The sequence below is a fragment of the Monodelphis domestica genome, chromosome 4 (assembly GCF_027887165.1).
Source record: "Monodelphis domestica isolate mMonDom1 chromosome 4, mMonDom1.pri, whole genome shotgun sequence".
NCBI lineage: Eukaryota > Metazoa > Chordata > Mammalia > Didelphimorphia > Didelphidae > Monodelphis > Monodelphis domestica.
Window position 1 is genome coordinate 225759080 of NC_077230.1, and position 16143 is coordinate 225775222.

Here is a 16143-nt window from a genome sequence, read left to right on the forward strand (position 1 = left end):
TAACGGAAGTTGCACATGGTGGGATGGAGCTGCCCACATTCCCCCCTTCCCAAGCTGTGGGCAGTTATCCAGAAGCCTGGGGACCCCATGTGTTAAAAAAAAAAAAAAACCCTTCTCTACCCCCCAGCTCAGTCCTGTTGCCCTTAAAGGTTCTGTTCGATCATTCTTTTTTTTTTTCATTTGAATTAATTTAGTTGATTTAGAACATTATTCCTTGGTTACAATAATCACATTATTTCCCCCCTCCCCTCCCCCACCCTCCCTGTAGCTGACGTGCAATTTCATTGGGTTTTACTTGTGTCATTGATCAGAATCTATTTCCATGCTGTTGATGTTTGCACTAGGATGTTCATTTAGAGTCTACATCCCCAGCCATATCCCCTCAGCCCATGTATTCAAGCAGTTGTTTTTCTTCTGTGTTTCTACTCCCACAGTGTTTCCTCTGGATGTGGATAGCGGTTTTTCCCGTAGATTCTCTGTGTGATCATTCTGCATTAGCAAGATTAACCACAAAAAGCAGCCATCTGCTTACCCATGGAATATCCAGGTACTGCATTCATCTGCCTTGGTAATGTAATTCTCGGGCAGGAGCCCAGAACAGCCGGTGGTTAAGGAGGTGCCGTAGATCCAGCCCTCGCTGGTACTTGTCTGCTCCATCGGAGACATGAAGATGAAGTCTCCAGGAACCAGCTCCAACTCGTCATCATTTTGTGGGGTGTAGGGATAGATCACCTGTAACGTCTGAGAAAGGGAAGGGAGAAGCCGCGTGACAACGGCACCCGAGAGCACCCCGGGAGCAGGCTAGTTTGTTTTAACCTGTCCTCAGGAGTATTCAGATACCAGAAATAACCACAAAAGATCCTCAGGTTTCAAGCAGATACCATGGTTTCCTATTATCTCTAAAATGAAATGTGGACACCTATATTTAGCTTTTTTAAGTCTTTTATGACCTCGTTCCCACTCATCTTTCCAGCTTTATTAGCCAAACTGTCTTTCTCTCTGTTCCTCCTATGCAAAACTCCATCTCTTCTGTTTCTGAGTAAAATTCCCTCCCTTCTCATCTCTACCCAGGGGTGTGCTGGGGTCATAGAGCTGAAATTTTTCAGCATGAACATTTATACCTCAGAAACTGGTAAATGCTACAAATAAGGACTTGATTTATTGTTTTGTTTTGAAAAAACTTGCACCTTCCATCTTAGAATCACTACTATGTAGAGTGGTAAGGGCTAGGCAATGGAGTTAAGTGACTTACCCAGGGTCACACAGCTGGGAAGTATCTGAGGTTACTTTTGAACCCAGGACCTCCCATCTCTAGGCCTGGCTCTCCATCCACTGAGCTACCTTCCTAGCCCTGATCTATTGTTTTGTTGATTGTCTAGACTTAAGAAAATGATGAAGGAAATTTAATTATGCAGACTAAATTTAGAAGTAGGGAGCATATATATATATATATATTTTTTCTACTATAAACTTTATTTAGAAGCAAAACCACAGCAGAAAATTTCACTCAAAAGCGTGTTGTTCCAAGAATCCCACCAATGAATAGAAAAGGATGACTACATATGAGTGTAATTGATTGGTATCCAACTCTAATACAAATGGGGCCACTACACCCATACATAAGGATCTCTTTGGGAGCAAACTGACTTATAAAGCCGCATAGTAACATTATCTATGTTCTATTGTATTTTTATTTATTTTGTTAAATATTTCCCAATTTCATTTTAACCTGGTCTGGGCCCTTGAGATCCTTGTGGGAGGGACTAGTCTTTTTTTCCCCCCTGAATCCCTTACCTTCCATCTTAGAATCAATACTCTGTATTGGCTCCAAGGCAGAAGAGTGTAAGGTCTAGGCAATGGGGGTTAAGTGACTTGCCCAGGGTCACACAGCTGGGAAGTGTCTGAGGCCACATTTGAACACAGGACCTCCTGGCACCATGTATGTGACACCTCTGATCTAGACTCAAGAAAATAGTGGAGAAAATGTTAATAACATAGATTAAACTTAAAAGCGGGTCCTGTATACATTTTGTTGGCGACCTAGTTGTTAAAATATTTATGTCGCTGTCTCCTCACGGAATCCTCACTTCCTACAGGATGCGGCTCAAAGCCCCCATCCCCAGCTTTCATGGTCCTCGCTCTCAAACCACCTGGTACTTAACTACTCAGTACTCATCTTTATATTTCTTTCTATATGCATGTATTATGTCCTTGTTGTCTCCCCTCTAGACGTCAGATAAGGGATTATTTTATTTATCATATTTAACTATCACATAGTCAATACTTATCATTCAATTGATTGATCTAAAAAATAATCCACATATATCCTTTGGAAATGGATTTTGGCCAGATGCTGACTGGCTGGTCTGGATTAACTCCCTAGAACTGACTAAACAGATTGTTTCATTTCTTGTTTTATATCCTCAAGGCTTAACATGGTGCCTGGCACAGAGTAAATGCTTGTTGACTGAATAATTGACTTCTCCCATGAGGGATGAGATTTCATTTTTGGATCCACATCTAAATACATCAGAAGCGTTTTAGGAAAATGCCTTGCAAACAGATTTGGATCCAGTCACCCACTGTCCCATCTGCTAGTGTAGGCACCAATGTGAATTTCAACCCCACCCCCCTCACCCCCAGGGAAAGCCTTTTTTCTTTGTAAAGCCCAATTGGGCCAGATGGAAAGAATCTGTGAGGGTCTCTGCCTTCCAAGAGGGAGGGCACTGAATCAAAGAACAAATACTAGAGCTAGAAAGAGCCTTAGTCTAAAAACTCTCTTGCCATACAGAGATAACATTTATAAACCGTTAGAAACTTTTTTTAAATTTATATAGCAAAAGTGCTAGATGAATGCTTATGACCACTATTGCTATTTTTGTTGTTGCTGTTATTATTGCTCTATGTGATGAAATGAAAGCCTAGAAAGTTTATTTTTGCCCACGGTCACATCCCTAGAATCCAGATTTCCTAATTCCTTTGTTGCTGTTGTTCAGTCACTTCAGTCACAACCCCATTGGGGGCTTTCTTGGCAAAGATACTGGAGTAATTTGCCATTTCCTTTTCCAGCTCATTTTACAGATGAGGAAACTGAGGCAAACTGGTTTAAGTGCCTTGCTCAGGATCACCTAGCTAGCATCTGAAGCCAGATTTGAACTTAGGAAGATAAGTCTTCTTGACTCCAGAACTGACATTCTATCTACTGCGCCACCATCTAGCTGCCCTAACTTCCAGGTCAATATTTCCCACATTCCATCATGCAAAGAGCTTCTCCTCAGGTCAGAATATTTGTTCTAGATCCCCTGATTCCTCTGGCATCTATGCTGGGTGACCCTGTGAGCGGGTCATTAAGTGGAGGTAGAGTTGAGAAGTGAAGACTAATCAGCCAGGGGCAGTTCAGAGAGTCAGGCCTCGAGAAGGGAGGTCCTGGGTTCAAATGTGGCCTCAGACACTTCCCAGCGGTGTGACCCTGGGCAAGTCACTTGACCCCCATTGCCTAGCCCTTACACTCTTCTGCCTTGGAGCCAATACAGAGTATTGATTCTAAGATGGAAGGTAGGGATTCAGGGGGAAAAAAAAAGACTAGTCAGCCAAAGGAAGCCACAGTCTGTTTCTGGAGATGTCTAAGCAAAGAACATAGTTAAAATATGTCCCTGCCAGGCGGCAGAGGAGACCCATAAATCACCTTTCAAGGCTCCTTGCAATGGCTGACCAGCTTTACTCATGAGGGTCCATCCATTCCCTTCTCCTAGCTCTCCACTCTCCCTGACGCCCAAGTCTGGCTTCTTTCCCAAATGCCGCCACCACCTCCTCCCCTCAAGAGCTCTATCCTTTGAATTTGTGAAAGGGATTACAAACAACATCATAAGGCCTCTCTCTCGAAAAGAACATTCCTTTCCCTGGAACAGGGTGGAGGGAGAAGGCTCTGTGGCAGGAGGAAACACGCCCAGGCTAGAGTTCTTCTCAGACTTAAAGGCTTCAGCAGCTTCCCTTTACAAAAGGAAACTGAGGCTCAGGAAAAAAGGGACTTGCCTAAGGCCACTTAGAGCCTGCGTGGTAGTGCTGGGATTCCAACCCAGGTCTCTGGGAGTGTAAATCCAGGGAGCAAATAGTCCTTCATAACTGAGCCCCTGTTTACCTTCTCATTCGACTTCTACTTTATTCCTGACCACCTACTTTTTGATCCTGTAATACTGACCTTCTTCCTGGCTGTTCCACAAAAAAGACACACTATTTCTTAGCTTCAGAAATTCCATCTGGCTGGCCCCCATTTCTAGCATTCTCCCCCTCCTTTGTTTCAACTATGGGCCTCCCTGGCTTCTTTAAAAAAACAGCAACAACAACAACAAAAAAAAAACAGCCCATACCTTCTGTCTTAGAATCAATACTAAGTTTTGGTTTCAAGGCAGCAGAAGAGTAAGGGCTAGGTGGTGGGGGTTAGGTGACTTGCCCAGGGTCACACAGCCAGGGAGTGTCTATTGCTAGCTTCTTTTAAGTCACTACTAGAATCCCATATTCTGCAGGAAGTCTTTCTCAACTTCTCTAAATTCCAGTGCTTTCTTTCTGTTAATGATTTCTTATCTCTTCTGTAGATAGCTTAATTTGTAGATATTTGTTTGCATGTCATCTCCTCCCTTAGACTGCAAGCTCCTGGAGGACTGGGCCTGTCTTTTGCCTCTCTTTGTATTCCTTCTGCTTAGCACAATGCCTGACACAAAGTAGGTGCTCAATAAATGTTTGCTGAATTGAATTGATGCTAATTTGAACTCAGGCCTCATATTAGATCCAAATCTCTTCATGTTCCACAATACAGGATAGAGAAGCAAGTGCCTAGCTTTGCATTATGTCATTTAACACTAAGATATCTTTTTTCTTTTTTTTAACCCCTAACTTGTCTCGGAAGCCTTATGTGTATTAGTTCCAAGGCAGAAGAGCAGTAAGGGCTAGGCCATGGGGGTCAAGTGACTTGCCCAGCTAGGAAGTGTCTGAGGCCAGATGTGAACCCAGGATCTCTCATCTCTAGGCCTGGCCCTCTAGCCTCTGGACCACCTCGCTGCCCCCTCTATTTTCTGTGAATATGTCTACTTTAAAGAATTCTGCTCCTGTATGTCCCTTGAATCCTCCACTAAAGGGAATGCTTCCCCAGTAGATTACACTTTGGGTAAGTTACAGTTTGTTAATGTCTGACATCTCTCTGTAAAGGCTAGCTGTGGTTCTGTGTGGAGTTCTGAGATGGACCAGATCACCTTTTAGCCCTCTGCCTCTCAACCGCTATAATCCGCTATAGAGACACATAATCCACTAGAGCCCCAGTAGACCTGATACAATGAAAAGTCTTGCCCAGAACGATGACAGGACCTGTATGTCTACACCTGGAGAACCTACATGCAAACAGACGAGAGACCTTGGTTTGAATCCCACCTCCGACACTTACTAGCTCTGTATCCTTGGCCAAATCACTTAATTTCCCAGAATTTCAATTTCTTTAGCTGTAAAATGGGCATAATAATAGCATCCACCACACATAGTTATTGTAGCAAATGCGTTAAATTTTATATTATTATTATTTTTAAAAAACCTGTACTTTCTGTCTTAGAATCAGTACCAAGTGTTGGTTCCAAGGCAGAAGAGTGGTAAGGGCTAGGCAATGGGGATTAAGTGGCTTGCCCAGTGACATGACACAGCTAGGAAATGTCCAAGTACAGATTTGAACCCAGGACCTCTTGTCTCTAGGCCTGGCTCTGTATCTCCTGAGCCACCTGGCTACCCCATGTATTATTATTATTGTTGTTAAAAGTTAAGAGACTATGTTCATTCACCTCTTACAGGAAGTTATCCCTTTTCCCTCAGGTTATCAGTGCCCTCTCCCTCCCCTAAATCTTTTGGGGATTCTGTTTTCATTCATCTGTTTTCATGGCTCCTCTTGACCCCCCCATGTAACTTCCTTTGGGCAGGGGTGTTTATCTATCTATCTATCTCTTCCTTCCTTCCTTCCTTCCTTCCTTCCTTCCTTCCTTCCTTCCTTCCTTCCTTCCTTCCTTCCTTCCTTCCTTCCTTCCTTCCTTCCTTCCTTCCTTCCTTTCTTTCTTTCTTTCTTTCATCTCCACAGCACACATAGCTCAGTAACTTCCACATATCGGGTGCTTCTAATAAATGTTTTTGGATTGAGCTGGATTTGAGACTCAAACACAGAACTCCCCTGGCCTTTTTGAGTTGTGCCTTGGATGACTCAGTTCCTTTCTCTGACTGTCTCATTAACACAATCAACAGAGAGAGAGAAAGAGAGACAGAGACAGAGAGAGGGAGAGAGACAGAGAAAGACAGAGAGAGGGAGGGGGAGAGAGAGACAGAGACAGAGACAGAGAGACAGAGAGAGGGAGGAAGAGAGAGAGAGACAGAGAAAGGGAAGGGGAGAGAGACAGAGAAAGGGAGAGACAGAGACAGAGACAGACAGAGAGAGAGAGAGACAGAGAGAAACAGAGAAAGGGGGGCAGAGGAAGAAAGAGAAAGACAGAGAGGAGAGAGACAGAGAGAGGGAAGGGGAGAGAGACAGAGACAGAGAGACAGAGAGAGGGAGAGAGAGACAGAGAGAGGGAGGAAGAGAGAGAGACAGAGAAAGGGAGAGAGAGACTGAGACAGACAGAGAGAGACAGAGACAGAGAGAGACAGAGGAAGAGAGAGAGGGAGAGAAGAAGAGAAAGAGATAAAGAGAGAGACAGACACACACAGAGAGAGAATCAATTAACCCCAAGGGATGAGAGTCCTACACAAATATAGAAGGGCTCTCTTAAAGCAAATGGACTTCAAAATGGAAATTTTATTCTAAGGGGGCTATGGAAAGAGCTACTGAAAAGAACCGTAATAAATGAGCTTTTACACATTCAAGATAAAAAGGGACAAGTTATTTTTAGATGATAATTCATGTGGGTGTTTGCAGTCTCTCTCTCTCCCCCCACCCTCAATCTCTTTCCTCTGTGCCAGTTGAGCAAGAATGTGGGTCAGGCAGAAAAGCAATTACCCTTTGTGTTAACTGGAGGGCGGTGTTGATTAGAAGACATTCCTGGTAAAATTCCATGGCCACCTTTCTTCCCTGCTCTTCTCATAAAAGGAGGCCATCCCAGAGTTAAAGCCTAACTTTACAGACAATTCTTCCCAGACCCTGAGCGCGAGGTGCATTCTTCTAACCAACCACACCTCTCTTCCTTCCATAGGTCCCATCCTATGTAATTCCTGGAATGATTTCTCTTCTAGGTAAGGGCAAACCCAAGCTGGATGTTTAGTGCTTCTAGAAACTCTCCCACAGTGATACACAGAGCTAGCACCCTTCTCACCAGCCAGCCAAAACTCTGTCATTGACTTAGGGCCTTTCCTCATATGTGAACTAGGGATTATGGAGGGAGGTAAGTAGCACAGTGGCCTCAGACACTTTCTAGGTGTGTGTGACCCTACAAGTCACTTAATCCTACCTGCCTAGCCTTACTACTCTTCTGCTTCAGAACTGACATTTATTTATTTATTTTTATTTATTTTATTTTATTTTTTAAACCCTTACCTTTCATCTTAGAATCAATACTGTGCATTAGTTCCAAGGCAGAAGAGTGGTAAGGGCGAGGCAATGGGGGTCAAGTGACTTGCCCAGGGTCACACAGCTGGGAAGTGTCTGAGATCAAATTTGAACCCAGGACCTCCCATCTCTAGGCCTGACTCTCAATCCACTGAGCCACCCAGCTGCCCCCAGAACTGACATATGAAATCAATTCTAAGACAGAAAGTAAGTTTTTTTCTTTAAAAGGGGATTATAAAAATAATTGTTACACCTAGCTGGCAGTACAGCTGTGAATCTCAAATAATATAATGCTGGAAAAGCCCCTTTTAATAATATGCTAAACAAATGTATTATTATCTTCTTCTCTCCAACTAGACAGCAACCTCCTTGAATATAGACCTTGTTTTTCTTATGCTTCTCTTTACCCCTATCCTGCTACGGCACCTTAGACATAAGAAGTGTTTAATAACTATCTAGTGAATATGCTGATGTCATGTTTTATTTATGCATCCTTTTACTGCTATAATTTTCTAGGAGACTTTAAAATTTTTACTTAAAATAATTATTTCCATTTCCAGAGTGATCTCAATTTTAAAAAGCATTTTTCTCCATTTGTTACCTTCTTTGAAAAATTATAGCATCTTAATGAGGTATATTCAGACCAAATATTATCATTTCCATTAAAAAAAAACCAAACTCTACCTTCTGTCTCAAAATTGATACTAAGTACCGATTCTAAGGCAGAAAAGAGGTAGGGCAAGGTTATTGGGTTTGTGACTTTCCCAGGGTCACAAAGCTAGAAAATGTCTAAGGCCAAATTTGAACTCAGGCCTTCCCGACTCTATGCCTGGTGCTCTAACTACTGTGCTACCAATCTGCCCTATCATCTCTATTTTTACAGCTTTAGACAATGAGTCTTAGAAAGTTTTTTGATTTGGGCCATGTTAGCAGTTAGCAGAAGGAATGGCTTCAGTGGGGTATGGGTTCTTTGCGGACTATGACTGTTCAGTTCATTGCTTGTGCATTCCCAAGGCCTAGCATATAATAGGGATTTAATAAACATCTGTTTAACTGAATTAAACAAAGACCACCAGGGTCAGGAGGGCCCTCAAGCCACAAGCAAGAATCTCCTTTGTCCAGAGCCTGCTAACATCTCATGTGTCCGTACGTCTATATGTGTGTCAGGGGCAGAACTAGAATCCAGGGCTCCTGACTCCATCGCAGACACATTTCTCTGTGATTTGACATTGTACCCCTTTGGTACCCACCTGTAGGACCCAGCACGGGGCTGCGTACACGGCAGGTGCTTAATCCATGTTGGGAGGTAGCTAAATTCAGAGGGCAGGTCTGGTAGGGGTAGGTGGGAGATAGATTACCTCATGGTTAGCAAATCGGATGTCTCGAGAGAATATGGTAGCAACCCAGTCACAGCCCAGTTTGACATCAATATTCTGGGCCAGTTTCTCCAGGGTGGGCAGGTGGCTGGCTTGGAAGTGGTAAGCCAGAGTCACGTGAAGCTGCTTCTTATGGGGTTCCACGTGCACCTCTGGGAAAAGGAAGAAAAGGGTCTGAAAAGAGGATGCCAAACAGTCTTGGGAATTACAGGCACAGCACAGCAAGAAGCCCCCCAAGTTAGACGTGGACCCCCCAAACCGCAAGGCTGTAGTCACAAAGGTACTTACTCCTGTCCTAAGCAGAGGCAAAGAGAATGAATTCTGTACCAATCCACCATTGTGGAAAATCAATGCAAGTCCATCTGATTCATCTAACATCTATCAAGTGCTGACAGTGGGCAGAGGCCTGGGACGTCCCCACACAGTGGAGGAAGGGAATTTAGAGAAGAAACAGTCTATGTCCCTCATGTAGCTTACTATCTGGTGGGGGTATAACACACTGACAAAGAGCTTCAGTACAACATCCCAGATGCTAAGTGCACGACAGCAGAGCAAACTAAGTGCTACGTGAGGGCCCAGGGAAGGAGAATCATTGTCAACACAGGCAGGGAGGGGTTGGCATTTAAGCTGGGCATTAAAGACGGGGAGGAATTCAACAGAGGGAAGGATAATGGTATGCAGATACTAGGCATAGGACAAGGGCAAAAGGATGCAGACAAGAAAATTCAGGGCATGTTTGGGGGCTGAGAATGGCCTAGAGAAACAAGGTGTGCTGGACTGTGGAGGGCCTTGACTTCCAGTCCATTTTAGTCCCTAGGTATCAGGGAACCAGTGAAAAATTCTGAGCAGAAGAATGATCTATGCAAAGAGACTCTGATGTCAGTGGGAAGGAGGCATTGGAAGAGAGAAAATAGAGGTAAGGGAAGATAAATTGTGGAGGCAGAATTAATAGGATTAGGTAATGAGATATGAAAAAAAGAAATGGTTGAAGTTCAAATGAACACTCAGTTGGCCCCATCACAAATGGGGAGTCATTTCTTGGCTAAATAGTTCTCTTTTCCCACTGATTCCTCTTAAAAATACTTCTGGCATGGCATTTCTTTTTTCTTTTCTTTTTTTTTAAACCCATACCTTCTATCTTAGAATTAATACTGTGTATTGTTTCTAAGACAGAAGAGTGTTAAGTTAAGTGTTAAGTAGCTAATCCAATGTCACACAGATAGGAAGTATCTGAGGCTAGATTTGAACCCAGGATTTCCTATCTCTAGGCCTGGTATTTCTAATTCTATTAGCCACATATGGGAAACTGAGGTCCAAAAAGTGGCCTTCAATTGCCAAAGCCTCCTAGCAAGTATGAAGACAATTCCTGGTTTAGCCAGTAACTCTAGCCAACAGGTTCTATATCTGGCCCAAGAAGGAAAGAGGGAACTGGGTCAAACACTTTCAGGACCATGATATCGTTATGATGTAAGAGGCTCCTCATGATTAATATTATCTGAAATTCTTTGGAAAAAAAGAAAAAAAACCCCATCCAAATGGGGGAATACATTTTATTTCTATTTACTATTCATTTAAAATGAAAAAAGGAGGAGGCAGCTAGGTGGTTCAGTAGATTGAGAGTCAGGCCTAGAGATTGGCGGTCCTGGGTTCAAATTTGACCACAGACCATTTCTAGCTGTGTGACCCTAGGCAAGTCACTTAACCTCTATTGCCTGGCCCTGACCACTTTTCTGCCTTGGAACCAATACACAGTATTAATTCTGAGATGGAAGGTAAGGGTTTAAAAAAGGGGGAAAAAGTAATATCAGAATGATGTAATAGAAAAAAAAAAGCACTAGATTTATTTGAAGACCTGTATTTGTATCTAGGCTCTACCATTTACTATGTGTGTGATTCCAGACAACTGACTTCACTTCTCTGGCCTTAGTTTCCAGATCCATAAAATGGGGACAATGACTGCCAAAATCTTCTTCTAACTAGTAGTAGGTAAGCCATTTCCCCTTGGTTTGGCCTTGGCTTGTTCATCAACAAAATGAGATTAGATTAGGGTTCCTCCCAGCCCCACGGTCCTATAAATCCGGCTTCAGGTCTGTGCAATTTTATTTGGGAGGAGTACCTACTGTTGTACAAAATAAGGGAGGTAGAGGGCATAGCAAGCAGAGGCAACACCGCAGGCCAAGTCCTCTTGGGGACTCTGGCTGGAAGAAATCTGGTCCCTCCACAAGCCTGAGGCATGCACCGGCAAAGCTGCAAGGCAGAAACACCGGCATGACTTTCTCTAGTACGCCCGTGTTACAAAGGATGCTCAAGCCCCGTGGAACTACTTTAAGGATAGGTTTTTCAGAATTAAACCAATTTTAGTAGAACCACCCAATTCTGTGTGTCGCCACCAGAGGGCAATCGGGTGGCGAAGATGCTCGGTCTCCGCGCGTTCTGGGCGAGCGACAGGAGGCCCCTCACGGGCAGAGGCTTTAGGGCTCCTCCACAGTCTGGCTGAACCCCGCGCTGGCTTTGGTTCCTGACCATAAACCTCAGGCGCGGGCGTTTAATGGGCTCCGACTGCAGGTAGAGTGGGATCAGGGAAAACCACTGCTCTGAGGTGCCATCAGAGACACAGGAAACGCTTTGTTTCCCAAGCTGCTTCTCCGCTGTGCTAAGGCTGCTTGGGAGGCTGGCCTTGCAGAAACCCTTTTGAGTGGGGAAACGGCTCTTCTGGCGGGGGAGGAAACCAGAGAAGGCAACCAGACCCACAGGGGCCAAAAGCACGATTAAAGGGCAGTGCCAGGTTCCAGGAAGGGCAGCGAGGCTGGGATGGCCGGGACATAAAGCGTGGAGGAGAGGGAAGTGTGAAGAGACTGCGAGTCAGGAAGGGGCCGAGTCCAGACGAAGCAGAAACGCCAGAGGTCCAGAGGGAGCACGTAGGAGGGTGACCCCATCACACCCGTACTGTAGGAACTCATTTTGGCAGCGAATAAAGAACACATTGGAGAAGAGCCTTTTTTTTAAACTCTTGCCTTCTGTTTTAAAATCAATAACTGAGGATAAGCTCCAAGGTGGAAGAGGGGTAAGGGTTAGGCAACGGGGGTGAAGCGACCCAGGATCACACGGGATATTTCTGTGTGGCCAGAACCAGACCCGGCTTGATACCCACCGAGGCACCTCACTTCCCAAGAAGAGAAAATCTTGATTTGGAGAAATGAATTATTAGAAGGCTTTTTCAGAGAGATCCCTCAGAAGGCGAGAGTACCTGAAACAGGGTGGACGCTATGTGAGAAATGGCGCAGTGCATAGTGTTGGGCTTGGGGTCAGGAAGGCCCAAGTTCAAATCTGCCTCTGTGTGACCTTGGGCAAGTCACTTATTTCTGTTTGTTTCAGTTTTCTCATCTGTAAAATGAGCTGGAAAAGGAAATGGCCAAATTATACCGGTATCATTACTAGGAAAACCTCCAGTGGGGTTATGAAGAGTCAGATAAGGAGACAGAAACAACTGAACAGATCTGTAAAATAACTTGGAGAGTGAAGGAAATGGCAAAACACTTCATTATCTTTGCCAAGACCAGCCCGAATGGAGTCAGGAAGAGTCAGACATGACTTCAACAACAATGCATGAGACACTGAAAAATGACACCATTTGGCAACAGATTGACTATGTGTGGAGGACGAAGGCGAGACAAGCTCCAAAACTGAGAGACCAGGAGGACACAGGTGGCCCCAGATAACAGGACGGTGGGAGGAGGGAAGGTGGGGGGCGGGGTGACAAGGGATCCTCTTTCTGGACAGGATGAATTGAAGACGCCCGCGGGCCACCCCATCTGAAATGTGGAGATCGGGGACATGGAAGCTCAGAAGATAGACTGGGATTAGATGTGGAGAAGTCGCCTGAATCCAGGGGAGCTGACAAGACCAGCAAATGAAACTGTACACAGAGGAAAAGGAGGGGCCGGTCTAGAGCCTTGAGAGACACACACGGTTTGGGGGTTAGCGGCCAAGGATGGGATTCAGCAAGGGAGACTGAGAGGTAGCAGGAGAACCCAAGGACAGTGCCACCAAGACCCAGAGGACAGTATGCCCAAGAGGAAGGGCATTGACAGCGCCAAGGGCGTACATTGGGTCAAGAAGGGTAAAAACGGAGGAAAAGTCACTGGATTTGGCAATTATGAGAGAACTGGTAAGTTTGGAAAGAACAGTTGAGGGAACTGGGATCCTAAAACAGAGGACAAGTCTGAGGGACCTCCGTGGCTCGGGGCATCCTTTCATCTCTGGGGGCTTCAGATTTCTCACTGGCAAAACAAAGAGTTTGGACCGGATGATCCCTAAGCTCCCTCCCAACGCTGACGTTCTATGAAATTTGGATGATTTCATTGCTCAATAAATACCCTCTAATTCATTCTTTCCTAATTCATTCTTCTCCTAGCCAGGCCAACCTCATTCCTGTGTGTCTGTGTGTTTTTATTGGTACCATTTTCAGTCCATTCACTCTCCAACCCTCAACAAACATCTCCCCTTGTCCCCTTTACCTTTTAAAACCTATATTTACTCTGGAGTTGGGAGGACCTGGGTTCAAATTTGGCCTCAGACATTATCTAGCTGTGTGATTCTGGGCAAGTCACTTGATCCCAACTGCCTAGCCCTTGCTGTTCTTCTTAGAATTGATACTGAGAGAAAGTAAGGATTTAAAAAAAAAAATAAACCCCAAACTTTAGTGGTTATTGTTCAGTCATTTCAGTCATGTCTGGCTCTTTGTGATCTCATTTGGAGTTTTCTCAGCAAGGATAATGGAGTGGTTTGCCATTTCCTTCTTCAGGTCATTTTATAGATGAGAAAACTGAGGCCAATGAGGTTCAGTGATTTGCCCTGGATCACACAGCTATTAAGTATCTGAGGCTAGATTTGAACTTGTGTCCTCCTGACTCCAGGTTCAGTAGTCTGTCGACTGTACCACCTAGCTTCCTATATCACACCGACCAAAGGCCTCATTTATATCCCATCTCCTCTACAAAGCTTTCCCCACTACTCTAGCTCTTTTCCCAACGAATTCTACTTTATCATCTCTATTTTCCTTCTAGACTTAGTAATCTTTGGTATTGATTGGTATCCCAAAATGGTATCCCATAAAACCATGAGCTCCAAATTATGTACAACTCCCAGCTGCTCCTGCACTTAAGTCAGTCAGGATCCACAGTTTAGCGTTTTCTTTTCTTTTAATGACTTCATGTGTCCTAGCCTAGTCTCTCAACCTAGACTGTAAGCTCTCTGGCAGTAAAGACTAAATAAAAAATAATAATATTAGCTAATATTTATATAGTACTATGTGCCTTTAGGCATTGTACTAAGCACTTTACAATTATCTTATTTGATCCTCCCAGCAATCTTGGGAGGTGGAAGTTATTATTATCCCCATTTTACAGATGAGAAAAGTGAGGCAAAGAGGTTAAATTATTTGCCCAGGGCCACACAGATCTGGCCTGGTACTCTACCCACGGAGCTCCTCTTCCATCTCCCCACAGCTAAACCCACAAAAGAATCTCAATAAATCCTTGTTGATAGATTGATGAATCCTTAAGGGAGCCTGTCTTGCCCCTGTTCCTCCCTGTGTCTTTGCCTGGCTACGGGCATTATGTTCCCTCTTTGTGTCGGTTCTTTAATTCCAACCAAACTTTTCATTAAGCTAAGTGAGTGTGTTTGGACCTGCAGCCTCACAGAAGCCAGCTTTGTAACTCTCACTCCCCTCTCTCCTCCAGAATAAACACACACAACAACCGGCCCTTTCAGCTAATTCCTTTAATGGGAAATCTCAGTTGGACTAAACCGAGAGCCATAGCAGAAATAAAAAGAGGCACGTCTTTACGGGCTGAAGGACCATGCAATGAATTTCAGCAAAGAAAGGGAGCAGGCTCAGTGAGTGTGAGCACTATGTAAATACTAAGTGACCAAACTGTCCCTTTCACGCAAAATTCTGACCGAGTGCCTTGGCTCCCAAAGAACTATATGGCATAATGGGTCAAGGGCCACAGAACTCATGGTCAGGAGATCTGAATTCTGAATCCTAGGCGCTTCCACTTACGAGCTGCATGGCCTTGGAAAAGTCACCATCGAGTCTGTTTCCTCATCTGTAAAGTGGGAGTAATACTGTCTATAGTCCCTAATTCCTAGGGATGTTGTGAGGATCAAATGGGATTGTCTATAGACACATTATATGTAAAAGTATCTTATTATACAAATTTGAAGTATGACGATGGTTATTCTCAGACCCAGACAAACACTTGGACGGAAAGGAGTACTAAGGAAAGAAAGATTCTTGACTTCTAAACTGGGAAAGGGTGATGTTGCCACTCAATTAGCATGGCCCCGGAGGCCCAATGTGGAACAGATGTCTGTGCAGCTGTTGACTGCTTCCTGGTCTCACCAAAGAGTATGAAGATAACTGAATGTCTCCCTCACCCTCTCCCTCCCGCCTCGTCCCAACCTCGAGCCAAAGCAGGCCCTCAAATGGGATGGAATTGTAAGTTTTAGGGGCAGCTGGGTGGCACAGAGGATAGGCATTAGGCCTGGAGTCACAAAGACCCAAATTCCAATCTGACCTGGGACACCTCCTAGCTGTGTGACCCTGGGCAAATCACTTAACCCTGCTGGCCTCCGTTTCCTCATCTGTAAAATGTGCTGGAGAAGGAAATGGCAAACCACTCCAGGATCTCTGCCAAGAAAACCCCAAATGGGGCTGTCCAGAGTTTGGACATGACTGAAAGAACTGAGTGAGCCTAAAAGTAGGCGTGATGCTTGTTTAGTGGTGGGTGGGGGGCTATCTAGGAGCTCCTGGAGAGAGGGGTGCCCTGTGCCATGGTACATCCCAACCCATCTTAAAGCCACCCTCCTCTCCTACTGCGTCCCTGGGGCTCCCTGGCTCACCCAGACTCATCCCATTAGCTGCCGTCCTTGTGTAGTCCATGTGCCCGGCTTTCTTCACTCTCCCTCCCTTTTCACCTCTAGCTCTTGGAACCATAACCAAATCAGCGTTTGCGTTTCTGGAGAGGACGTGCTAATTGCTCCGAGGCTCCCGTCAATATCCCCAGACTTCCCCGGCTAAATGTCCCTCCCTGCCCTCCATTCATTCCTCGTAGGGACTGTCTTCCCTGATTCGAATGTAAGCGTCTTAAGGACAAGGACTGATTCTCTCTTCCTAGCTTTATCCCTGTGCCTGGCACA

At 44.7% G+C, this 16143-nt stretch overlaps 1 protein-coding gene across 6 annotated transcripts in view; it reads right to left on the reverse strand.

Moving 5' to 3' along the window:
- Window positions 1-16143, reverse strand: part of UBASH3B (ubiquitin associated and SH3 domain containing B) — a 190363-nt gene that overhangs the window by 27503 nt on the left and 146717 nt on the right. For all 6 annotated transcript variants that reach the window (XM_007494621.3, XM_056794201.1, XM_007494623.3 and 3 more), the window contains 2 exons: window positions 8923-9092; window positions 533-741 (listed from right to left, as the gene is read on the reverse strand). In XM_007494621.3, coding sequence (XP_007494683.1) covers window positions 533-741; window positions 8923-9092 — 379 coding nt within the window. The remainder of the gene's footprint in view (window positions 1-532; window positions 742-8922; window positions 9093-16143) is intronic.